General features: G+C 33.5%; 1 protein-coding gene across 1 annotated transcript; it reads left to right on the top strand.

Moving 5' to 3' along the window:
* Nucleotides 1-81: 81 nt before the first annotated feature.
* Nucleotides 82-27918, top strand: LOC132562936 (methionine synthase-like). Its single transcript, XM_060227711.1, has 33 exons — nt 82-121; nt 2618-2820; nt 3299-3388; nt 3862-3931; nt 4504-4596; nt 4836-4942; nt 5595-5654; nt 6192-6387; nt 6563-6624; nt 7581-7648; nt 8572-8651; nt 8761-8873; nt 9306-9446; nt 9891-10076; nt 10837-11016; nt 11459-11575; nt 13059-13199; nt 13688-13777; nt 14151-14249; nt 14440-14601; nt 15325-15428; nt 15963-16030; nt 16387-16507; nt 17101-17182; nt 17387-17485; nt 19568-19643; nt 20227-20382; nt 20867-21048; nt 21927-22063; nt 22351-22417; nt 22952-23053; nt 24374-24574; nt 24914-27918. Exons 1-33 carry the CDS (start codon nt 82-84, stop codon nt 24998-25000), a joined length of 3780 nt encoding a protein of 1259 aa, XP_060083694.1. The 3' UTR covers nt 25001-27918.

Genomic DNA, 27918 nt, shown 5'->3' with positions numbered 1-27918 from the left:
AACATCTGACTGGGAGCTGATGGAAATTTAGAAGACGAAAAACAAGCACCAAGCATCGTCAAGGGGCCCCAACTCAGCAACATGCCCCCAACATTATCAGACGGAGTAACCTCACCCAATGGTTTGTTGGTTGATTATTAATTATGGACTCGAAATAAAATAATTACACGTGTATGAAGTAAACATAGTTACGAAACAACGTAGTTACTTCCCCTTCACCAGCAAGTGCTTTCACTGTCGCAAATATGAGTTTATCTCATAATATCTATTCAGCCAAATTAAGCATTAACAATAGTTATACTGAGAAAAATGGTGTACAATAAAAGATGAAAAAATTCGCCGACTTAGGTAGTCGTGTTCATCGTGGCTTGTCTTAAAATAAATCTATTTTTAGATTTTTCTACTTTCTTTTCATTTATATGTCTTTTTCATTACCCAATGGTCTCGTATTTCTCCCTGGGGGAGGGGGTAAAATTTCCAATAGTTTATACAGAAAAATTATATCTTTGAACATGATTTGTTTTATTTTCTATTGAAAATAGTTGAAACTTGGATATAATTATTAGTTTATGATGATAGTTTAATGAGATGCATATACTGACCTCGGCTGACCCCCAGAGGCTGTTGGATGGGGCCAAAAATGGGTTAAATTGACAGAATTAAAAAAAAAAATTTTTCTTCTCAAATCCAAGGTATGAGAGAATCATATACTCTTCATAGATGGAAAGGCCTTCAGATACTTTACCAAAAATTGTAAATTTCATGACCCCAGGGTCTCGCATATCCCCATGGGGAGGGGGTAAAGTTTACTATAGTTTATATAGGAAATCATTTTTTGAACATTATTCGTTTTTTTTCTATTTGAAGTAGTTGAAACCTGGATAGACTTACTAGTCAAGATGACAGTTTAATGAAATGCATATATGGACCTCGGCTGACTCCAAGGGACTGTTTACTGGGGCCCAGAATGGGTTAAATTGACTAAAATTTCAAAATTTCAAAAATATTCTTTCCAGATCCCAGGTATTGTAGAATAATGTATTCTTCATAGATGGAAAGTCTTTCAGATGCTTTACCAAAATTGTAAATTTCATTACCCCAGGGGCTCACTTTTTTTGTGTAATTTCTTTTAATTCAAACTTGATTAGAAGCCTTAGCATTGGACAGTAATCAATGTACACATAATTTATATTTGCATTATGTGTACAATATCGTTAAAGTTATATTTCTTTTTTTTTAACAAAATCATTTCTATGACATGTTACAAGAAGCATTGTGACTCAGGTGAATGTTAAGGCCTTCGGGTCGCTTGTTAAGTAAACAGGTGAGGTGAAATGTTCAGAATTGTTGATTACTCTACATATATGTCTCAAGAAACATCAATATTTGTGATGTCATGTAACTGTACAACTGTGTGAATTCAGGACATATCCTGTTTGTTATCAGTTCTGCTTAAAAATGATTAGATCCGGTACTGTTATATCCACAGGGTTGACCTTACGTTACAGTTATGTAAATACAAATAATGTATGCATACAGTGCCTTGTTTTATAGTATTTTAAATGATTTTTACACCTTTGCTCAATGTTAAAAAAGAGTTTACTTTAATGATGTAGAAATTGAAAAAATAAAAATATTAAGAATAATGATAGTAATAATAAAAAGAACACACATAGACACACACATTTTTTTCTATTTTCATTCTGTTTGTAAGTGTGTTTGTCATTATAAAATTATGATTATATTTAAATAAGTAATTTCATGTTGTTTAAACTTGCCCTTTGTTGGGATGAGGATGTGATTCATTTCAGTAATGAATGAATTGCCAGTCATGTTGACTTGTATTTATTTTGAACTGCTGAACTTTATACAAATATTTATAAAAAATTAATATGCCATCATAATGTAGGAATGATGTCAGCTATCATTTACACTGAATGTAAAATCAATGATAATATTGTAAAAATTATTCTTTTTGATAAGAACTGCATGTGAATTATTGTTATGCAACATTGGTGTTTTACCAATTTAAAACATTAAAAATAGTATTTAACATTGATACACATTGATGAATTTATGATAGTCTTTATATAATCATATTTCTTCATCTAGAGAAATTTTGAAACCATAATATGTAAGACAATTACTATAGAATATATTCAATGTGCCATGTAGAATGAAATTATATATACACACACAAATATATATATTACCATATTTACTCTATTACCATGCATAGAAAGTTCTAAATATAATGTGTCAAGCAGGGAAATGGTCAAATGTTGAATAGCACTTATGTATGTACATCAGAATGAACAGGCCCATTATTCCCTTCAATAGCTACATGTGTATTTATCAGTCCATAATACTTATATCTTCTGGCATCAATATATTAACCAATTCAAAGTTACTAATCTAACAAGATATCTTACAAATGTCTTTGTGCATGTTTATGGTACATGTAGATGACTTTCATGAAAAGAGATCCTCTTGTGGAAAATGATGATTTAGGTGATTCAATTTATTAAAAGATATTGTATGTAATTTAGAGCTAAACACAACAATATTAAATAAAATGAAACATTTCCTGTATAATACTCATCTTCATTTTTTTCAGTTTCATTGGGTGAACAGCTGAGTCAGACGATGAAGGAAAGGATCATGATATTTGATGGAGGGATGGGAACCATGATTCAGCAATATCGATTTGAGGAAGAAGATTTCAGAGGCTCAGCATTCCAAAACCACCCCAAAAGTTTAAAAGGAAACAATGACATATTGAGTCTTACAAAACCAGATATAATCTATCAGATACATAAAGTATGCTGTTATTCCACTTCTTTTGAGTGTTTTGTTCATTTTAGAATTGTTTACACCCCTTAAACACTTTTTTTTTATACTTGGAAGTTGTTATCACTAAAAATTTTTAAAAATTGAAAAAGAAGAAAAAATTCAAAATCTCCCTTTTAAATTTACTTGTTGTTTTATAATTTATTAAGTTTTAAAGATGTTGATGTTGTTCCAAAAACAACAATTGAAATATCAGTTCATACATGCATGTCAAAAAGTTTTTGTGACATGTAAAAAAAAATGTAATGATAAAATCTATTGATTTTATCTTGAATTAAAATATATATATCTCCATTGCTGGAAAATTTTAGTTCAATTCAGTATTATTTCGCCTTAAGCAATAAATTCACTATATCTTCATTATATCTTGAAGTACATGAAAAGTTACGGCAAAGCTTTGAACTTTCTAATGAGGTTAGATAACTTATTGACAAGTATTGATTTTAAGGATTATCTGGAGGCTGGAGCTGACTTTGTGGAGACAAACACATTCAGTGGAACAAGGATTGCCCAGGCAGACTACGGCACTGAGGACTTAGTCAGTACATTAATTAATGACATTCTCTCATATATCATATTAACTGAGTGTTACAAAGTCATCATACATATCTACAATACAGATTATATCACACAGTCATACCATTATCAATAATACATAATAAAGTACTTTTTGAATTTAGAAAGGGAATATTATCATGCTTAAATGTTGAAAATTTTGATCGTTGGTTAACTTTAAAAGAAAATCCATCTATAAGGAAAAATTATATGTACTACTGCATGTATTGACACTTTGTAAAAAATACTCACCATTGCTTAAGTAGAACAAAACTAATTTGTTGTCTCTGATCAGCTTACTTTACCAGGAAATATGCTTTATACATAAAAAAGAACCTTGTGTATTTTTTGAAAATGAATTTAATTGAAAATGAAAACAAAAGAAGAAATATAATTAAGACACTGATGTTCACTTTAAGTTTTGAGTATAACTGAAGGATACATATCTAATTGTAGACATTTCGTCTTAACTGTGAAGCAGCAAAGATTGCTAAAAGGGCTTGTGCTGATGTTACAAGGAATACAGGTATTGTTTTTATTCTTCAATAGAAATATGTACATTTTTCAAATGTTAAGATATCAATATTAATTACAGATATTTATACATTATTCCTTAAAGAGCTTTTGTGTCATGTCCAATGATGGATTAAGAGAATTTAAAATAATTTGTTGAAGGAACCTGAGAACTTCTTTTTACTGGGATGTTAATTGTTCCAGTAAAGATAAGGATCTTTTAGTACCCTCTGAAAGGGAGATGATTAAAAAGTTACAGGACTTAGATGTACATTTAAGCTATCAGAAATAGTCTCTTAAAAGACATGGTTTCTTGATCTAGAATTTATATACATCAATTGTAAACTGTTTTGTGGGAATCGGAAAATGAAAGTCTGCCATTAGTGTTGAGAGAAGAGGTATTACCTCTAGATTCACCTCTTCTGAGGATGGCTTTTGGAAACAACTTCTTCCGACTGACTCTTGTACTACTGAGATCAGCTTACAAAAACGTGTGTTAACATTAATTTTCCTGTTGTAAGAAACTGGAAACAGAACTCCTGCGTTGTGACTTTTTTCATTAACAAGTTGTTCTGTGTTACCCAGGTGTGCCCAGGTATGTAGCAGGAGCTATGGGACCAACAAATCGCACATTGTCCATATCACCCTCAGTGGAACGACCAGAATTCCGTAACATCAGTATGTGCATGTACTGTCAGTTGTTCAGTAGTGGTTGTAAAATTAACGTTTATGTTTGATAAATAGATATATATATGACAGTTTGGGTTATTTTCAAAACTCTCCTGCTTTATTCCAAAGTTCTTTTGTACTTTAGCAAAAAATAAGATTGTATCTACAAGTTTATTCCACTTACAAAAATACCTAGGGTAATGAACAGATTATTGTCCAATTAAATCATGGAATGTAACATATTGCAGCATTTGATGAGCTAGTCTCTGCCTACACAGAGCAGGCCCGTGGTCTGTTGGAAGGAGGAGCAGATGTGTTATTGGTGGAAACAATATTTGACACAGCTAATTCTAAAGTATGTATTGTAGCTTTTATTTCAGCAGTTTATTTTATATAACTTGTTTTTCTTGTAATCAAAAAGTAGATGTATGATTGGTTCTATAATTGATTAAGTGGGAAGGGATTACAATTCAATGTTGAGGTAGCTATATACAAATGTATGAAGCCTAATAAAACAGAATTTCTTGACATTTTAGATTTCTCAATCTCATCTTGCTTAAAACCCATTGAATTTGCAATTAATTTTATTAACAAATTTTTTGAAGTTTAATTTTTCAAAGATCATTTGTTTATTTATGAATAACATCTCTCGGATCCACAAGATAACCTTTCCTGCAGGGAAATTAATTTAAGGGATCAAATTCCTGTTGGTATTTTAGAACTATTTTGCTTCATAATTTTTGATCTTGAGTAAATATATATATCACTTTACCTGAGCTTCTTGAAGTAAGTTTTCAAAAATATATTTTATCTTCTCATGACATCAAAATCTAATTAATTAATGTTAATGAAAATGTTCTTTGCAAAAGCTAAATGAAAACAAATTTATATTAGTGCAAATATCTTATAATCATTTATATATTGAAAATACAGTTCATTGATATTGAAGTAGTGTCGGAATATCTTTGAAGATAAATTGTATGACTCTGTATGGATTTTATTTACAGGCAGCTTTATTTGCAATTGAAGAATTGTTTGAAAGGGAGAACAGAAATTGCCCAATATTTGTAAGTTAGAGAAAAAATTGTTGTGATATCTGTGCTACAGAGATTGGAGGAGTCGGATAAAAATAGATGATGTGATATTTTCTGGATGGTTTTCTTTCAGACTGAGACTATTTCATAGTGATAAGTTGTATTGAATAAGTACACTCTATATCAATTCTTAAATCAAGAATAACACAAGGGGTTTATTTATATATAATTTATCAGATTATCTCAATGTAAAAAATTATTTGATTAATTGTTTAACATGATTCAAAAATACTTTAAATTTCATAAATCTTAAAAAATAATTTAAAAAATGAAATAAAAACACACACAAAACACAAAAGGCCTTGTTGAATGTGAAGATTTTGATTAATTTCATGAAGGGTTCAAGAATGAAAGATTTTTATGAAATGAGAAAAGATAACTATCCAAAAGTGACATTAGATTTTGTGTACATGCCCTCCATGTCATTTAATCAACAGAGGGTTCCACATTTTGATGATCTTAACAGAAAATCTAGACACCAATCTTGTGGATGTTATTGTTGTGTTGTAGGTGTCCGGAACAATTGTGGACAAAAGTGGTCGTACTTTGTCTGGACAGACGACAGAGGCTTTCATCATTAGTGTGTCTCAGGCTAAACCCATGTGTCTGGGTCTCAACTGTGCCCTAGGTGCCTTGGAGATGAGGCCATTCATTGAGGCTGTCAGCAAAAACACAGAGGCCTATGTCATTTGTTACCCTAACGCAGGTTTTGTTTCTTTGTACTCAGTATTTGTCTTCAGAATTAGCGTGTATCCTATGTCAGATTTCTTTCTCTTTGCATTGATTTCTGGTTCATACAAAGTTATGTTTTAAGTTCATGGTATCTTCTCCCAATGATATTTTACAGGATCACTAAAAAATACCAACTGAATTATTTTCAGGTCTACCTAATACATTTGGTGATTATGATGAAACTCCAGAGATGATGGCAAGTCAACTGAAGGTAAATTAACCACGTACATTTACACAGGACATCGACATACATACTTCATCATAGCTTTCAGGGATTAATCTAAACAAATGTTACCACATGCAAACGGTAGTATTAAATGGAATGAGTTTAAACAAATTCTCCATCAAGAAAGTATGCAGAAAACGTAGGGCATATTTCCCCAAAACGGAGTCAGTCAGTATATTTTTATTTGACATGTGTCCAAATAATTTCATCATGAAAAAGAAATATCAGTTTAACCTCCCTATTGTCATGTAATGTTCATGTATTCTGCATGCATGTCGTATGTTTTTACCTTATCACCCTAGCAATTCTGCACAAAAAAGCTTGTCCGAAATTACTCCATTTCTCAAAATAGGACAAAAATTACCCTTTTTCCACAAGAGGTAGTATTCCCTATATCATAGATTAACCCATGTCTTTGATGACCTCTAGTTATACCACTTTCTTTGTAAGGGGTGATTTTTGTTATAGTATCTGCTTTGTATACCTTTCCATCCTTACATCTATCTGAAATACAAGATACTTAATGAACTGATCAGATTTGGTTTATATTTACAATTTTTTGCACACTGTAGTTCTACATCTAGTCGTTGGTTGTGTGATGGTGATTGGGCAAGTTAAAGGGTCAAAATTATCTCCTACAATTTTTTAATAAAAATGCTTTTGTTTAAGTCAACATGTGAACTTCACTTTCAGATTAATTTAAAGCCACATATATGTCATGGTTTGGTAACATCAAGTACTTAAATATACCCACATTAGATTTTGATGGTTGTCTATACAAATGTAAAAAAACAGTTTTGATTACCTTACATTGTAAGTTTTGATGGTAGTCTTTCGAAGCAAATATGAACAGATATGTCACAGAGGAAATTTGTGTATATTCAACTTTGAAATCTTAGATGAATTACTCTTCTATTTTTGCATTTATATCTGTATTGCAGGAGTTTGCCAAGGATGGACTGCTGAACATTGTTGGAGGATGCTGTGGTACTACCCCTGAACACATCAGGTAGGACATTAGCACTGTGGGTAAACCTATATCTTATCAGTCCACGTCCAAGTGTCCAAACCACCTCTTCCTCTCTTCAGGTGTAGTATTACTATGGACTTGATATCCAGGCTGTTGATGAATTGACTATCCTGGTTTATCAGACAAGGTATCCAGACAAGGTATCCATGCTGATTTATCCCAGTTTATCAGGAATTGGCTATCCTGTTTAGACAAGATCCAGGCTTTGATGCTATCCTGATTTATCAGACAAGGTATCCAGGCTGTTGATGAATTGGGTATCCCAGTTTATCAGACAAGGTATCCAGGCTGTTGATGAATTGGCTATCTCAGTTTATCAGACAAGGTATCCATGCTGTTTAGGAATTGGCTATCCTGATTTATCAGACAAGGTATCCAGGCTGTTGATGAATTGGCTATCCTGATTTATCAGACAAGGTATCCAGGCTGTTGATGAATTGGCTATCCTGATTTATCAGACAAGGTATCCAGGCTGTTGATGAATTGGCTATCCTGGTTTATCAGACAAGGTATCCAGGCTGTTTATGAATTGACAAGCCCAGTATATTAATGACCAGCTTTTTAGTTAAGTTTGCTGCTTTGTCAACCAATCATTACTAGATTTAAGTTTTAATTTTAAATATAGGATAACAGTACACAATTGCAAGTCTGTAGGGGGAGAGTTTATTATTCTTTTTATGGATTTTCTTCATCAGTTAAATATTCTACGCTTTGGTTAAAATATTCCCTACTAGTTTGGTCAGACAGTGGTGTCCTGTAGAAGAAATATTCTATTTATTTTATATATGAATAACTTAACAGGCTTGGCCGGTCCAAAATATAAAAATGATTTTGTGTATTTGTGTGTACATTTTAAGAGTTACAAAATGGAAGTTAAAGACCACTCTGTTATTTGTTGTAAGGGTGATTGCTGAAGAAGTTGGCAAATACAAACCCAGAGTTCCCCCTGCAAGCCTCAGAGAAGAATACATGTTATTGTCAGGTAAGGCGATATTGTAGCACTCGGAGGAAAAGTAGATAGAAACATTATGTACTTTGGGCAACAGTGAGTTATTGTCTGATTATTTATGATTTGTATTTTTGCTCGGCAGGGTTAGAGCCAGCCTACATTGGCCCTTATACTAACTTCGTCAACATTGGGGAGAGATGCAATGTGGCAGGGTCACGCAAGTTTGCCAGGCTCATCAAAAATGGAAATTATGAAGTATGACTTTTTTTTAAATTGCTTCCGAAATAGTTGAATTTCCAGCTGACAACGTGAATTTGAAGTTGTATTAGGCAGTGTTCAGCTAAACCAACCAACTCAGAAAGAATGTGATTCTTAGCATAGTGTTTTAGTTGAAAAATTTTATTACAGTTTGATTTTGAAATATTTGGAAAATTTCCAGTAAACCTTTCTTACAAGTCACCAAAGAACACATTTTTTTATTTACTGTAAAACTACATATCCTTCTTTTTTTATCAATCACATGAAAATGCAAATTATGAATGAGTATTGTCAATGTTTTCAAAGCGTTTAGTAATAGCTCCTCAAACATATTTCCTAGATACATTTAAAGTTGAGTCTACACCACTACTAGTAGTAAAAGGTTAGCATGACCATTTATAAGTATTATTTGTAAATTGTACTTGTTAGGAGGCCCTATCTATAGCAAAGATGCAGGTGGAAAATGGAGCCCAGATTCTGGACATCAACATGGACGAGGGCATGCTTGATGGGTCGGCAGCTATGACTAAGTTTGTCAATCTCATTGCATCTGAACCAGACATATCAAAGGTGATACAAATAAATTTCATCACTGTATTGTTCTTTTTATATACAGCTGCCACTCTGTGAGAGAAAGAGAGGTAGGGGTGGGGGGCAGGGGAGCATAAATTGATGTTTCCCTTGTCTGTTGTATCACCTCCTGGTCTTGTCCCATGTTCTGAATCCTAGACAATGTCACATGTTGAGAACACCTCTTCAGAAACTCACAGGATCATTATATTATCATACATCTTAAAACCACATATTAAGGTGGTGTGGTCGTCTGTCAAGCCTAATGAGTCATAAAACAGATTTGACAACCTCTGCAAAATTGTCAAACATTTAAACTTATAGGAGCAGATGCATTTATGTCTTATGTACATTTTGAATTATAGATGTGATCTTTGTGTGATCCGTCAAACAAACAAAAAAAATGATGAAATACCCTACAATGCCATTTGTTTGTGATTTCAGGTGCCTCTTTGCATAGACTCCTCAAAGTTTGCAGTGGTAGAGGCTGGACTAAAGTGTGCCCAGGGCAAGTGTATAGTCAACAGTATCAGTCTAAAGGAAGGTGAGGAGGACTTTATTGCCAAGGCCAAGAAGATCAAGCGGTACGGAGCAGCAGTTGTTATCATGGCTTTCGACGAAGAAGGACAGGTACTTGCTTAGTCATTGATATAAAACCTTCTTGATAGTGGATTTCAGTCTGTGAGGTTCCAAAAATAAGCTCATTATAAAATATTTGAATCTGGTGACAGACATCATATAAATCTCAAATGGTATTAATCTCCTGCAGTCAACAATGTATTCCAAATTCTGTTTTTTGAATGGAGTTTTTTTAACATTGTAAGTTTAACAGTTATCAGTTGATCAGACTCTGATAGAGACTGGTAACTGTAATAAGGAAACTTGTCCCACTGAGCAGTTGAGAACCTGCCGTCAACATTTACATGCCATCAGTATAGCTGAAATACATAGACTAGAGCAATTTAATTGAAAGTTTTTGTTTGAGTAACCTAGTTTGCACAAGCTGTAGCTGATGACTATTTTATAGTTTATTAATTTGATAGATGTTGATGTCATAAACACAACAGTATCCCTTCACCATCCCCTCTATAATACCCATCACCCAATCAAAGTCAGATAGAAGCTTTGTTATATTGTCTCCTTACTTTTGCAGTAACAAAATACAAATAACACTGTATTCACTACTGAGATAAGCCATGGGAAGATTGATTTTTCTTTAGAATACAATTTATTTTCACTGAATCAAATTCATTTCACTGGATAAAAATTTATTTCACTGAATTATAGTTATTTTGCTGGATTAAAACCACATGGTAAATACTTTGTAACACATATTTAAATGCATTGAACTAGAGAAATGTTCTGTTGAAGAATTTTGTTTTCATTTTAGGCAACGGATGCCAAGCGAAAGTTTGAAATCTGTAAAAGGTCCTATGACATTTTAGTCAAAAAGGTGAAATTCAACCGCAATGACATCATCTTTGACCCCAATATACTCACCATAGCTACCGGCATTGAGGAACACAATATCTATGGTATCAGTTTCATAGAAGCTACTCGAGATATAAAGGTAGGAAGCCAAGGTGAACTTTAATATTGGTGAAGCATTCATGAAAAGTTTGCAAAAAGGTTATTTTTTTCATACCAGCATAAAGCTAGAAATTGTTCCTACCAATTAATTTCTTAGATTGGTTTCAAAAAGAAGAATAACACATAAATGTATAAATTTGATAATTTCCTGAAGCATTATTTACACTTACCAGGTATATTCCTCGATAATTTAAGCTCAATGAATCTTCACATGTGTTGACATCTTAATTATTTGCTTAAGCTTATTGCCAAACTCACTGAAAGTAAATCCCACAAGAAAATTAATGATCATACAGTAGATGTTTATAAATTTCCAGGTCAAATCTTTATCACTTCATATACATCATCCTATAAAGAATGACTGACATTGGTTGATAGTAAAGACATATGTTGGTAGTAAGAATTTCATCTAATGTTTACAGAAACATTTACCAGGCGCCCGTGTGAGTGGTGGTGTATCCAACTTCTCTTTCTCCTTCCGTGGCATGGAGGCAGTGAGAGAGGCCATGCACAGTGTGTTTCTGTATCATGCAATTAAGGTTTGTGTTTTTCTTTAAACATTCTTGTGTGACTGCTTCTTTAGAGGATATTTAATTACTCACAAAATAAAGAAATCATACATAAATGATATTTGTGGGAGTGGGCAGAGCTTGATTACAGTAAAGTGTGCCTTTTTCATTGATGTCCACGTCAGTATGAAGTAGTTTTGTTCAGTTGATTTTCGTAGAAGGCTCAAATCAAGACACACACACAACAACAGAGATTTTGCATGGATAACAAACCTGAATTTCTATTGGATTTTGAGAATTGCTTTAAAATAAAAAGATATTGACTTGAAATTTTTTTCACAGTTATATAATTCCAGGTATTATCTCCTTTTGAATCTTTTTATGTTGTTCCAGTGTAAATCTGTGAAGATCTTTTAACCTAACATGTGAATGCTAGATTTCTTTGTCTCAGTGAATGATTTAAAGAATAATTTGTATACAGGTAAAAGTTGATTGTTAATGCATGCATGTTGTCTACCAGTTTATGACGTAGAGGTATCATTTGTATATAGGTAGGAATGGACATGGGGATTGTGAATGGTGGGTGTCTACCTGTGTATGATGTAGAGGTATCATTTGTATATAGGTAGGAATGGACATGGGGATTGTGAATGCTGGGTGTCTACCTGTGTATGATGTAGAGGTATCATTTGTATATAGGTAGGAATGGACATGGGGATTGTGAATGCTGGGTGTCTACCTGTGTATGATGTAGAGGTATAATTTGAATAAATGTTAGAATGGACATGGGGATTGTGATTGGTGGGTGTCTACCTGTGTATGATGTAGAGGTATCATTTGTATATAGGTAGGAATGGACATGGGGATTGTGAATGCTGGGTGTCTACCTGTGTATGATGTAGAGGTATTTTTTATATATAGGTAGGAATGGACATGGGGATTGTGAATGGTGGGTGTCTACCTGTGTATGATGTAGAGGTATCATTTGTATATAGGTAGGAATGGACATGGGGATTGTGAATGCTGGGTGTCTACCTGTGTATGATGTAGAGGTATTTTTTATATATAGGTAGGAATGGACATGGGGATTGTGAATGCTGGGTGTCTACCTGTGTATGATGTAGAGGTATAATTTGAATAAATGTTAGAATGGACATGGGGATTGTGAATGGTGGGTGTCTACCTGTGTATGATGTAGAGGTATCATTTATATATAGGTAGGAATGGACATGGGGATTGTGAATGGTGGGTGTCTACCTGTGTATGATGTAGAGGTATCATTTGTATGTAGGTAGGAATGGACATGGGGATTGTGAATGCTGGGTGTCTACCTGTGTATGATGTAGAGGTATAATTTGTATATAGGTAGGAATGGACATGGGGATTGTGAATGCTGGGTGTCTACCTGTGTATGATGAAGAGGCATATTTTGTATATAGGTAGGAATGGACATGGGGATTGTGAATGCTGGGTGTCTACCTGTGTATGATGAAGAGGTATAATTTGTATATAGGTAGGAATGGACATGGGGATTGTGAATGCTGGGTGTCTACCTGTGTATGATGACATCCAAAAGGAACTACTGGAGATGTGTGAAAATCTGCTGTGGAACAAGGACCCAGATGGAACAGAAAAACTACTTGCATTTGCTCAGGTATATAACCCTATTGGTGATGATGTTTTACAATTTAAATCAAGCCATGGTCAAAAGTGAAGTCTAAAGCATGTTTGATTGTGTTTGTGCTGCAGTGTGTTGGTATTCTGAGCAAGGAATGCTTGTATCAAACCAGTAAAAATGAAAAATGACATCAACCCAAGATGGATTTGGATATAGCACACCCACAAAACAAATGTAGAAAAAAGACAAAGTTTGTTGAAAAATTATGAGTGCCAGTAGCTTCTATTCTATGAGTCTAGGCACATTTATATCTCCACTTCGAAAATGTCAATTTTGGATGGAATATATATAAAAGATTGGAATTGAAACTTGAGAGTAATTTCTACCATTGTTGAGATGGAAATTGCTTTCTAATAGAATTTAGTGATGTAAAAATATATCTAATTTTGGCCAATATATATGTCAAGAGATTATTTTATGTTCAAATTCAGCCCTAGTCAGATGATTTACTTTATTTTTTATAGAGTATGAGTGCTGATGCCAAGAAGGGTATAGTTAGCGATGAGTGGAGATCAATGTCAGTAGAGGAGAGACTCTCCTTTTCTCTGATAAAGGTAAAATTCTATGTTTGTTGTGAAGATTTGTTACCTAACAGCACTTACCAGTAGCTGTTTTCTCTGTTTGTAAAATCTGTATGTAAAATCCTTAATAGTGAAAAAAATCACAGAATATTATCTCATAACGTGTAAACAATTTTTACCGTCTAAATACAGAAGTGTTATTGGTATTTTAGGTTTGGACTGATTAAGCATTTTGCATTACTGTTGTGATTTAGGAGAGCTGGATTATTTAATCAGAATCCCGAACTTTACATACCTATTTTGCCAAGTCTCATGTTAGATATTGTAGTAAAACACACTATAACTGAAGTACATATCAAAGTTATTTTTCAGTCATTGCTAAGCCTTGCCTACCTTACTTTCACAGGGTATAGATAAATTTGTGGTGGATGATACTGAAGAAGCAAGGAGAAATACAGATCTGTACCCAAGACCGCTTAATGTGATTGAAGGCCCTTTGATGAAGGTATAACATATATCATCACACATTGGCATTCTTTTCCAAGAAATTTTCTGATCAATTTAAATGATTATTTCTGAAACTTGAGTCAGTTATTGCTTCTGTAAAGGAGCCAACACATAGATCTTTTGTAGATTTGATGAATCAGAATTTGGGTCACCTTCCTATTTTGAAAGTAGAAGCTTATCTGTTTTAGGGTATGAGTGTTGTTGGAGACCTATTTGGGGCAGGTAAGATGTTCCTGCCCCAGGTGATAAAATCTGCACGAGTGATGAAGAAGGCAGTGGCTCACCTCATCCCATTTATGGAGAAAGAGCGACAGGAGAAACTAGCTACAACAGGAGGGATTGATAGCATAGTGGGTACTCCTGGAATATCATTTCTGTCACTATCAAATTAAATCGTAAATTTTGCAACTTAGAAACATTAAAGTTAGTTGGAATATATCTTGTACATATTATGAAAAATTGATTGAGTAATGCTTGTAAATTAAAATATGGTGAAATATATTTTCAAATGGCTTGTTTGGAAATGTAAATGATGTAAAGGGCTTAAATGTGCCTGTACCTAATAGCAGTCACAGTGTCCATCCAACTGCCTTTTTGTGTCAGACAACACATAGTACATTTACATCCACAGAGGTTACTACTCATAATCCAGAAATCTTAGAATTCATTTCCTATAGTGTTTCATTGTACATATGGACATGCAGCAGAGGTATAAAAAATTACTGAAGTCAACTTCAAAGTCAAATTTTTACCCTTGCTATTATTTTAAGGAGGAAGGACTTATAGTGTTATCCATATCCATCCATTGTGTCACTGTCTCATATCCCAGCATGTCGTAAGCAATGTAATGTTAATCTTGAGAACTTCTTGATTTACATCATACTTGGATAATTTTACCTCATAGTATCAAAATATCAAGTTCTACACTTTTTCTCAAATTCTGATTCATATACAAAATAAAGGAATAGGGATATTAATGTTTTCTGGTGGAAAAAAGTTCAATTTGAGTTTTGGGTATATTGTTAAGCTCATGCAGTCATCCTGATAAAATATTGAATGTGTTGTACAATCAGGCAGATGCTTATGTGGGGACTGTTGTCTTGGCGACAGTGAAGGGAGATGTCCATGACATTGGAAAAAACATTGTAGGTGTCGTCCTGGGCTGTAACAATTATAGGTATGTAAAAGTATCGGAACTGAAACATGAAGTTTAAAAGTTTGAAGTTTATACTGTTTTATAAGTTTCTTACAACCTGTAGCATCATCATGAACGGAAAACAGAATCCTAAACTCAAATACAGATAAAGGAAGCTCACTTACTTACTAAATATGATGGATCATTTGGTGCCAACTTTTATTTTCTTAGTCATTATCAGCTTTAAGTTCAGGCTTTGTGTGTTAAGAAAACATTCTTGGACAGAAAGTTGAATTGTGTTATGTTCAAACCAATTTTTTTAATATCTGATGAATGGGTCAGAGCCTCATAGGGATCAGTATCTGGAATAATTTGATCCTATCCTTTATTTCTACTTTCTATTACCTGTTAAGAAATCAATATTCAGAAATTGAAAACATTAAAGCTTGATGTTAAAACTCAAAAGATAATGGTCTTGGTACCCTTCTAAGAATTGAGTTAGTTTTATAAATTTAGAAATGAATCTCTTAATCTTGAATGGTCAGTGTTTTTTCAAGACGGCTTTCACAATTGCAGAGTTATCGATCTCGGAGTGATGACACCGTGTGAGAAGATTCTGGAAACTGCAATGAAAGAGAGAGCAGGTATGCATTGTGATCAACATCAAGTACAGTAACTAATGGGATTATGGTTTGTCAAAATGTGTGAGAAAATATTGAAATATTTGGTTGATGATAATTGTGATACTGAGATAATTAATTGGCAGGTTATTTCAGTGGTTTTAAGCCTTTACATTTTAGCCTATTACCTGTATACAGTTTGTAAATAAGATTTAAGCATCAGTAGCTCAGTATTACAGCACCATCCAATATTACTTTTTGATCTGTCAGAGTTTATTTCCATGAGTGTTGAACTTGCTGTAATTTTATTTCAATCTCAATTTGTTGTGATGTGCAGAGCATACATTCCTTATTTTCCTAACTGTATGATTGATGTTCAGATATTGTTGGCCTTTCGGGTCTCATCACCCCTTCTCTGGATGAGATGATATATGTTGCCAAGGAGATGGATAGGATCGGCATGCAGCTTCCCTTACTGATCGGTGGTGCAACCACATCAAAGTAGGTCATTTAAGATTTAAGTAATATCTACCTGTACAGTGATGTCAGGGAATAGGGATAATTGTATAGAAAAATAGAAGTTTTTCTTATGGATGCCAATAGATGGTGTAGCCCATATAGCTTATTAGAAGGAAAAATACAGTTTTATTTAAAAATAGAAAAAAATGAAAAAAAAATGGAAGCTGTTCAAAACATATACAAGGAATATTCACACTTTTATAACTCTAATATAAAAGTTGAACATGGAGGTGCAATCACAACACAGCCTGACGAAGCCCTCCCCTTGGTGAAACCAGTCGGCAGAATATAGTTAAAATAAACAACACATTGCTGACTGAAAGCATCAGATTGTGACGTAATTGCACCTCCATGTTCATATGTCTTAGTCTTATGCAATCACCCTGCATACTCAAAGGTATTTACATCTAGATGACTTATCCAATATAACAAGAAAGCTCCTCTCCTATTTTTATATAAAAGATCTTTTTCTAAAATTCTGCAGAAAGTTTCTTTATTAACACAAAAATACATTAACACACAATTACTTCAGTTCAGTGATATGTAACCTGACTTTTTTACATCTCAATGTACAGAACTCATACTGCTGTGAAGATTGCACCAAGATACAAATTCCCAACAATCCATGTTTTAGATGCTTCCAAAAGTGTTGTAGTGGTAAGTATACTCCGACCTTATTTCAGGGGAGTAAGAGGTGAACTTCCATTTTTGTATATTATATCCTTTCATGGCATTTTGCTTTCAAGCAAGCATCCATCCAAACTTTTCCATTTATTTTTGTCGAAAATTTGTAATATTGTCTTGAAAAATTAGAGAAGAATTGAATTTTGTGTGTTGCTTTACTCCTTTATATCTTTTCAGTGTTCATCACTGATGGATGATACGAACAAAGAAGATTTTGTGGAGGAGATCAGTGAAGAATATGAAGAAATCAGAGAAGAGCACTATGACTCACTCAAAGTAAGTGAAACCTGTGTATTCCACACATGGTCAGTTTATACCAGAAAAATGCCACACATAAGTCGGGTGATATGGAGAAACCTGTAAATACTGGGGAAACCTGTAAATACTGGGGAAACCTGTAAATACTGGGGAAACCTGTAAATACTAAACATAGGTCAGTTTATACCAGAAAAATGCCACACATAAGTCGGGTGATATGGGGAACATAGGTCAGTTTATACAGGAAAACCTGTATGCAGTGGATAAAGGTTAGTAAATACAAGAAACCTGTCTTTACCAAACACAGGTCAGGTCAATATTGAGCAAAGGTCTGTTAATACAGGAAAACATGTCTATACCAAACACAGATCTGTTGATACAGGGAAACCTGTCTTCAGTGGACAAAGGTCTATTAATACGGGAAAACTTGTTGTCTAGACCAAACAAACAGGTCAGTTTATACAGGGAAACCTGTCTATTCCAAAAATAGGTAAATTATTATGGGGAAACCTGTCTATATCGAACAAAGATTGGTTAATAGGGGAAAACTTGTATCTACCAAACACCAGTCAGTTCATACAAGAAAACCTGTCTTTATTGGACTTTGGTCTGATAATACAGGAAAACCTGTCTATACCTAAAGTAGGTAAGTTATTACGGGGAAACCTGTCTATACCTAAAGTAGGTAAGTTATTACGGGGAAAGCTGTCTATACCTAAAGCAGGTAAGTTATTACAGGGAAACCTGTCTATACCTAAAGTAGGTAAGTTATTACGGGGAAACCTGTCTATACCAAAAGTAGGTAAGTTATTACGGGGAAACCTGTCTATACCTAAAGTAGGTAAGTTATTACAGGGAAACCTGTCGATAATGGACAAAGGTATGTATACAGGTCTGTTAATACAGGGAAACCTGTCTATACCAAAAGTAGGTAAGTTATTACGGGGAAAGCTGTCTATACCAAAGTAGGTAAGTTATTACGGGGAAACCTGTCGATAATGGACAAAGGTATGTATACAGGTCTGTTAATACAGGGAAACTTGTCTATACCAAAAGTAGGTAAGTTATTACGGGTAAACCTGTCGATAATGGACAAAGGTATGTATACAGGTCTGTTAATACAAGGAAACTTGTCTTTATTGGACTTTGGTCTGATAATACAGGAAAACTTGTCTATAAAAAGTTAAGTTATTCATCCTAAACCTGTCTATACCTAAAGTAGGTAAGTTATTACGGGGAAACCTGTCTATACCAAAAGTAGGTAAGTTATTACGGGTAAACCTGTCGATAATGGACAAAGGTATGCATACAGGTCTGTTAATACAGGGAAACTTGTCTATACCAAAAGTAGGTAAGTTATTACAGGGAAACCTGTCTATACCAAAAGTAGGTAAGTTATTACGGGGAAACCTGTCTATAATGGACAAAGGTATGTATACAGGTCTGTTAATACAAGGAAACTTGTCTTTACTGGACTTTGGTCTGATAATACAGGAAAACCTGTCTATACCAAAAGTAGGTAAGTTATTACGGGGAAACCTGTCTATACCAAAAGTAGGTAAGTTATTACGGGGAAACCTGTCTATACCAAAAGTAGGTAAGTTATTACGGGGAAACCTGTCTATACCAAAAGTAGGTAAGTTAATACAGGGAAACCTGTCTATACCTAAAGTAAAGTTATTAGGTAATGGACAAAGGTATGTATACAGGTCTGTTAATACAGGGAAACTTGTCTATACCAAAAGTAGGTAAATTATTAGAGGGAAAGCTGTCTATACTTGGAAAAAATCTGTTAGTACAGGTAAACCTGTCTATAATGGACAAAGGTAAGTATATAGGTCTGTTAATACAGGGAAACTTGTCAATATTGGACAAAGGTCTGTTAATACAGGGAAACTTGTCAATATTGGGAAAAGGTCTGTTAACACAGGTAAACCTGTCTATACTAAACACAGTTCTGTTGATATGGGGAAACCTGTCCTTACCAAACACAAGTCAGTCCATAATGGGAACCAGTTTTTGATTGCATTTTGTGCTTTTTGATTCTACTTTGATTACTGTTTTCATGTGGATTAAGGATGTTGCTTGTAATTTTACAAGGAGCGAAAGTATCTTACTCTGGAGCAGGCTAGAGCAAAGAAGTTAGTGATTGATTGGAAAGTTGAGACAGCACCAGGTGAGTAGATATAGATCTTGTACATGTCAAAAATTTTAAAATCATCCTAGATTAAAAAAATAAATCATTGTTGACTTGAGTAATGTTCTGACAAGAGACGCTGAACAGCGAGATACTAATGGTAACTTCTTACGACAGTCAAAATTGGATAAGCGGAGATCTCCTGTTTAGAAGTCTTGCATAAAATAGTTCATTGTTGATCAGGTTAACTTAAATTTATTCAGGTTTGTGCTTAAACACCTTTTTACAAACATTCGTACTGTAATCAATTTCAGAATAAAGCACTTCATTTGTTAAACTGATAGCTTTCTTTCTCAAAATTCTTTTGAGACAATTTTTTTTTTGTATTTAAGGATTGCTGAATTTGCCGAAATAAACTTCTTGACTTCTTCCAATTGTTTGAAGGATCTGATTTTTAAACTACCTTTATATGTATTGTATAGAATATGTTAACTGTGATATAATAAAATGTAGATTGTCTTTTATTTTCAATTTTGTATTGTTAACAGGAACTGCTATTAAAAAGATATCTGTCTTTAAATACATACGTAATGTGATGAACATTTCTTCCTGTCCCATCTAGTCAGCCCGTCTTTCATTGGAGTTAAAGAGTTAGAGAATTATGACTTATCAAGAATCATCCCTTACATCGATTGGAAACCCTTTTTTGATGTCTGGCAGCTACGAGGAAAATATCCAAACAGAGGTTATCCAAAAATCTTCAATGATAAAACTGTAGGTAGGTTGAAACATTATTTAATTACCTTAGGTATAACTATTGTAGTTAATCTGTTTCAGTTACTCTCTGGCAGCTTTGGTTTCCATTCAACCTTTGAATAATTATACATAAGATAAGGAGGAATTGTACCTTTTAATTTGAATTAAAAGATAGTGTAAGAATAAAATAAACAATGTAATGGAGAAAAAAAAGATAAATCTTACAAATATTTTGTCTTACACCAGTTCTGTGGCACGTTGGTCTAAAGTGAGAAATTTTAAGGGGAGGGGTGGTGGTGGTGGGGGGGGGGGGGGGGGGGGAGGGAAGGGAGTGGAAATACAAAAAACATAAACCCCGCTTCACAATAATAAATAACTAAGATTCTCAAAAAATATTGCTGTTAGCATGTTTGTAACATGATTCCAGGTATATTTCAATTCCTGATTGGCTGTTGATCATCCCAGTTCTGTTCTCTATTTATATGATATTGTCGTTTTTACTGTAGGAGAGGAAGCCAAGAAGGTTTACAATGAAGCCCAGGCCATGCTGAAGAAAATTTCTGTAAACAGGAGCCTAAAGGCTCATGGAATGGTGGCTTTCTACCCAGCCAATAGTGTTGGTGATGACATTGAAGTTTACAATGAAAATGGAGAGGTGATAGGGGTACTGCATGGTTTACGACAACAGGTAGGCAACTGAAACAGTCCAGAGGGACAGAATAAAATAGATACATGTATCTCAGATGAGGGACTTCAATCCTGATTGAATTGAAACACTCCCAATACGTAAATCAGATAACTAAGAGATACTTCTGGCAGGGGTGTTGAACCTCAGATAAATGTGTAAGTGAATGGCGGTCGCTTTGTCCACTGTGCTAACAGACCATACCAGAATACCAGATAGAATTGTGACTTAAACACATAGGATTGACCTGTATAAAGGGAGAATGAATTGCAGAGAGATGAGAGATTACAGATGAGATACAGAGTGAGTGACCTAAATACAGAGTGAATGAACTAGATACAGAGTGAGTGACCTAGATACAGAGTGAATGAGCTAGATACAGAGTGAATGAGCTAGATAGAGTAAATAACCTAGATACAGAGAGAATGAGCTAGATAGAGTAAATAACCTAGATACAGAGTGAATGAGCTAGATAGAGTAAATAACCTAGATACAGATTGAATGAGTTAGATAGAGTAAATAACCTAGATACAGAGTGAATGAGCTAGATAGAGTAAATAACCTAGATACAGAGTGAATGAGCTAGATAGAGTAAATAACCTAGATACAGAGTGAATGAGCTAGATAGAGTAAATAACCTAGATACAGAGTGAATGAGCTAGATAGAATAAAGAACCTAGATACAGAGTGAATGAGCTAGATACAGAGTGAATGAGCTAGATAGAGTAAATAACCTAGATACAGAGTGAATGAGCTAGATAGAGTAAATAACCTAGATACAGAATGAAAGAGTTAGACCTGGGGTGACACAGAGTAGGCCACTTTGACAGTGGAAGGTATCACTGTATATAATGATGGTTTGATAATTTTTATGTAAACAGGCTATGAAGGAGTCCATGGACAAGAGCCCGTACTTGTGCTTATCTGACTTTATAGCTTCAAAGGAATCTGGAGTGACTGACTACATAGGATTGTTTGCAACAACAGCTGGTATTGGTGTAGACAAGATGTGTAAGGAGTAAGTCATCAGAAATCTCTTTCTCTTACATGAGACTGAGAATTAAATCTAACTAAAGCTAGATTTGTTTGTCTCTTGTAGTCCATCTGGTATCTTCATTCAATATTAGACACAAAGTTATGTCAAAGTTTGGTTTTGAGTAACACCTCTGTCTATCTGTTGCTGTTTAATTCCTGGAATGGACTGGGGTTGGTTGAGATTTTCATTATACAATTGATGTAGGTGTTGAACTTGGTTAGAACACACAGTTGGTAACGATTTTACATGTTTCGTTGTTCTGATGACAGATTTGAAGAGAAGTTGGATGATTACAACATCATTATGGTGAAGGCTGTTGCAGACAGGCTAGCAGAGGTCAGTACAACTGTATAGATATAATGTCTCCATTTGTTAAATAAACAATTTTCCACAGCTGTATATATTGTGAAATAGGAAGAACTTTTAAGATGTCTTCTTTTTCCATGTTGATAAGAACATGAACTATAATGGTAAATCTTTTATATTACATGATATTAAGTGGACAAAACCAGCCCTCTCTGATTAGAATCACTCTAGGAATAGTTAGTGTAGACATCTGTAGATCAGAGGTGATTCACCAGCTTCTGTATTTCTAGGATCAAAGTCTGTGAATTCTTTATTATGAAAATAACAGTGATTAGTATTCTGGGTGCTGAGAATCCTGCTGATGTTTGGAAGCTGATGAGAAATATATCACAAATATACTATCATATTCATCAATAAGCCCACGCCTATTTGTAAGAAGCTCTTCATCTTTTGCATTTTCCACCCATTGGACTTAATCTTATTTGAAAATTGTATGGAATATAGGAGTTCGGATCATAGGATAGACGTTTCTTGTAGCAACACTACTTTATACATGTATTGTAGGCCTTTGCCGAGGAGCTACATGAGAGAACAAGGAAGGAGTTCTGGGCTTACAGTCCTGATGAGGAACTTGATGCTCAGGGTCTGCATAAAATAAAATACCAGGTTAGTCTTCATGACAATAATACAGTACAATTTGTTGATAACCAATTCCACAGGAGCAGAGGAAACAATTTGTTATATCAATTTGTATAGTACAGTTCTCAATGAACACTGGAACAAAAATGTAAAGACAGGTATGAAAACTTGTGGTTTTCTTTCTGTTCAGTTGTCTCAAAAAAACTGAGACTTTTGGTTTTTTTATGCTTTTTATCAAAATACAGATCAAATGCCAACAATCAGCTGAAGAGTTCTGTCAGTACATTCTCTCATGAACACAAAAAGTTACACAAACTTTCAACACACTCTAAAGCAGTTTTTTATGAAAGTAATGGGTTTGTTATTGTTGTCTTCCTCATCATCTGTTTTTTTTTTTGTGATCGATGTGATTATCTTATCGTTGCCACAACCATGCGAGGTTACAACATTATTGTCTATACTGACATAATCATCCAGACTGTTCCACTTGATTAGCTTAGACAATGCGATGTCATCTGATGTATCACAAATTACTACAATTCATTATACATTTACAGAGTAAGTAATGATAAAGAGGAGCCACTTCTGGGGATTCAATTTCATTTTGTAATAGACCGACATTTGTAACAACTCTGTCCATCTAAGAAATGTTTCATGTATTTAACAAAACAACCTTCACTGTTGTGAAGGAGAATGATAGGCTATTAACATATATATTAAAATACAATATTGATTGGTTTGTATCTAATGATTTTAGAAATAATAAATAATAGATTCCATTAACAGGTTACCAATAGTTCAAAGTAAAGTTTGATTCAAAGAAAATCTTCAAATTCAGCAAGTGCTAATGTTCACAATTAAAGAGAGAGTTGTTATACATTTTACCTGTAAATGGTCATTACTTTAGTACAGTCAGTAATTTGTTCACATTCACTCTAGAGCCAAAAGTTAAGTGTTTTTTTAAGCTTTTGAAATTAAGTGTATCTAGTTGTGAAATGTGGATTATTGATAGTGTAAGTATGGAAGAGATGAACAAAGGATTTGGAAAGGACTACCATTCCATTCCTGAAGACAATATTAGTTACAGCAGTAAAAGATTCATGTCAGATGATGAAAATATCAAATAAATCTGCTTTTAATTTATAATATCAGGTTTCTAATTGAAAACAAAGCATTCCGCTTCTTGGCTAATTTTTTCACAGGAAGATATGCTTCCTGAACTTCCAAATTTATAAACCTGTAGAGTGATGGGAGAGTTTCATATGAAATTGTAAAACCTGTAGAGTGACGTGAGAGTTTCATATGAAATTGGTTCAAGAGTATCTTAAATTATCATTTTTCCGTAAGGGAATCCGTCCGGCTCCAGGCTATCCCAGTCAACCAGATCACACAGAGAAAAATATAATGTGGCAACTGCTGCCGGCAGACCAAGTGGGGATAACTCTGACAGAGTCATTAGCTATGGAACCAGCAGCATCTGTGTCTGGACTTTACTTTGGAAACCCCAAAGCTTCCTACTTTGCTACAGGAAAACTTCAAAAAGATCAAGTAAGTGCATATGTATATGAGATAATAAGTTGATTTCTGGATAGAATGATAGGTCGTTATTGACATTTTTCACATTCTTGGTAGTCAAAATTATTTTGAGAATCTCTTCAACAAAATAAATGTTTGATACTTAAACTTCGTGGAAAATGGCCTGATGCAAATGTTACTTGAAATGCTGATAAATGGTGATAATCTTAATTCAATTTGAATATTTACAATCTTGTTTCAATGGATGTCTAGTCTTTGATTGAAATTAATTGAAATGCTGTCTTACTATCGTTTAAGTTTTGAAATTTTTATAGCCTGGATTTGTTTTGTTGATTTTTCCTTATCTTCCAGATCATGGACTATTCTAGAAGGAAGAACATGTCCGTTACTGATGTTGAGAAGTGGCTAGGATCTGTACTAGCTTATGATCCAGAATAAGTGTACAAAGATAAGGACACAGCTTCACACTTTCCAAATGTTGTTGTTATATAAAAGATGTTTGTAATACACCAAAGGTTGAGTCACATGTTAAAACATTCTTGATAGAAGCATGTTTATATCACTTTGGTCATTGCAGATCACATGAATATCAATGTACATGGTACAGACAGGATTTTTACAACAAAATATTTGGTGTTTGAGTGCACTTTCTGCACAATACTGGTGTAAGATCTCATAATGGAATATGAAATACTTTAAATGCAGAGTTGATCTTGTTAATTTATGAGCAGCCATGGATGAAAAGTATTGACTATCTATAAATTTATGTAAAAAAAAAAAACAGAGGTGACACTGTGAACTCTCTTTGAATAGTAATGAAGGAAGATTTTGAATGAATATTTTTTTAACATGTTTGTAAATATTATTCAGGGGTTAGCATTTCAGACCTTTCAGGGACCAAAACTTGCAATCACAGAAATCTTTCACACCATGAAAATTCTGATTAGCTAAAAGAAAATGTAAGAAAATCATGCTTTTTTATTCACACTTTAATCTGAAAAGAAATTGCTCCTTCGCTCAAAATCTTGCCGTAGAACAATATTAATGATATTATTTCTGAAATTGATAGTACATATAATGAATAATATGACACAATGTAGGCATATCTGAACTGATATTTTTACGGTATGCAAAGCATTGTTGCCTTAATTTGTTTTACCCTGAGTTTGCACATTGATTAAAACCACCACTCTCTCATACTTCTAAACAAAAACAAAAAAAATGTCCAGATTTGAATAATATATCATGATCTCTATTTCATATTTCACATTCCTATAGTGTTGTCAAATTTTGCACTTTGAAATACTGTATAGGTACACGTTTTAATAGTAACCCTATTTTAGTGTTTTTCATGCCAAATGTGTTGTACTAATGGTTGTTCTAATTGCAATTTCTGTTTATTTAATGATTATTTTGGATGTGCAAAGTCATCATTGCATTTATCTGCCAAGAAGAGATAATAGGCTAAAATTTGATTGCACCAAATTTGGTTTTATTACAGTATTTGATTTTTTTTGTTTTTTTGGTTTTTTTTTTTCATTGTAAATATGGTGTCTAGATATGCAAATTAGGAGTGTTGTTTTGGTAAAAGTACATGATCCTGTTTCAGGGGCATTGACAAGTAAGCTCATCAATTGATTGTCACTTGTTGAATTTGCTGCTACAGATAAAGTTGTTATGATGATCAATAAATTTAAAAGTATTTCACAGAATATTTGTGAGGTGATGTATTTGTAAATAATTTAATGAAATTGAAACTTTTTAAAGATTATGTAAATAAATGCCAGATCTCGCATAATACATGACGTTTACGTAACTGTAGATGTTCAAGCTACCTTTACATTATATACATTTTGTACTTTCCTTAATCAATATTAACAATTGTGAGTTGTTTGTAACTTTTACTTGAGTGTTATTTTATGTTTCCTGGTTTCAAAGTACCATGCAATATGTTTTGTCAATATGTTTTTTTAATGTTTTGAGTTGGTGTTCCTTTTTTTGTTGCATGTTTTATTTGAGTTTTATGCTTGTATATCAGAATAAAAAAAATATTTGTCCTTTATTGCTGAACAAGAACATTTTTCATGTTGTATTCTAAGGGAGGCTGCAGTTGTGTCTAGATCTTTTTGTTAATGCCTTTGCTTTGTTCTTATCACTATTGTTTAGGCACTTGTACTTGTTTCGTGGTGTGTTATTGAGGGTGCTTTTACTCTAAAATATTTTTATCGTGGATAATTTATTAAGAATATCCAGCCTTGGGGTCAAATTACAATCTGATTGGTCCATACAAATATCAAGTTACCTTGGTAATATGATCCTAGACATTGATTTAGGTGTGAGCAGAATCTCAAACTTAGCAATATACAATATTTTTTATACATTAACATATTTTACATATAGTTTGCTTAAAAAAATCAAATTACAGATGGAATTATAATTTGCTTTAAAAAATCACAAGTTGAATGTGTTTTCACATGAGCATGCTGAAATTGAAATTCTCGTTGTAAAATCACATTACATCATATGTATGATGAAATACAGAAATCAGTTTCTGTTAAAATTGGTAGTAAGGTATGACTATATTGAATAGGATGAAAATATTACAGTATATATCTGGCAATCAATGTCAATATCTGATGAGTGCCATTACTAACAAGTAGTATGTAGGTGCCCACCCTCTGACTTTGAGTTAGATGTATTATATATGACACTCCCTTCCCCTTTCTAGTTATTGCAGACAATTATAGTACTTAAAGTATCTTGTTTATTTGATAACACTAGTTTTTTCTGAGAAAGTGTAAAATCTTTTTTTAAAAGAAATGTAAGGGAAGATTTAAAGAAATCAGGAATTAGTAACAGAGATCTTTAAATATATAGTTACATGTAAAACGGAATAAAAATTTTGATGTGTTTGTTAATATGCATTAATGAGTTGTCATAATAAAACGTGCATAATATGGAGAGTGGAGAAAAATGTTTTTCTACCGAATGTATATGTACAATCACTTTTACTGCTTTTAAAAACCAATTCTTATCTGTTTTTAAGGTGTATTTCAAAATAAGATTATTAGGTATTATAAACATGACCCATCAATATTTTAGATATGGTTTTTCAGCCTTTGCTATTGTAGATGATGTCTGAATTTCCTAGGTTCCATACAAACACTGGAAAGGAGAAGGATTTTATTGGTAAAAAACTGAAGTAAATCTTTCATTTAGTATTGTGATATTTTTTAACCGTTCTGCTAGTGATCTAGCTGCTATTTTGAAAGAAAAAAATAAACAGAAAATGTATGCATGAAAGAAAAACTCGAATTATTCAAAAATTGAGCAGAAAAAATAAAGGATTTTGTCAA

The sequence above is a fragment of the Ylistrum balloti genome, unplaced genomic scaffold, assembly GCF_031769215.1.
Source record: "Ylistrum balloti isolate Yb309-2 unplaced genomic scaffold, AGI_CSIRO_Ybal_v1 Utg371552, whole genome shotgun sequence".
NCBI lineage: Eukaryota > Metazoa > Mollusca > Bivalvia > Pectinida > Pectinidae > Ylistrum > Ylistrum balloti.
The sequence above is the reverse complement of the archived record's forward strand: the minus strand, read 5'-3'. Positions and strand labels throughout refer to the sequence as shown.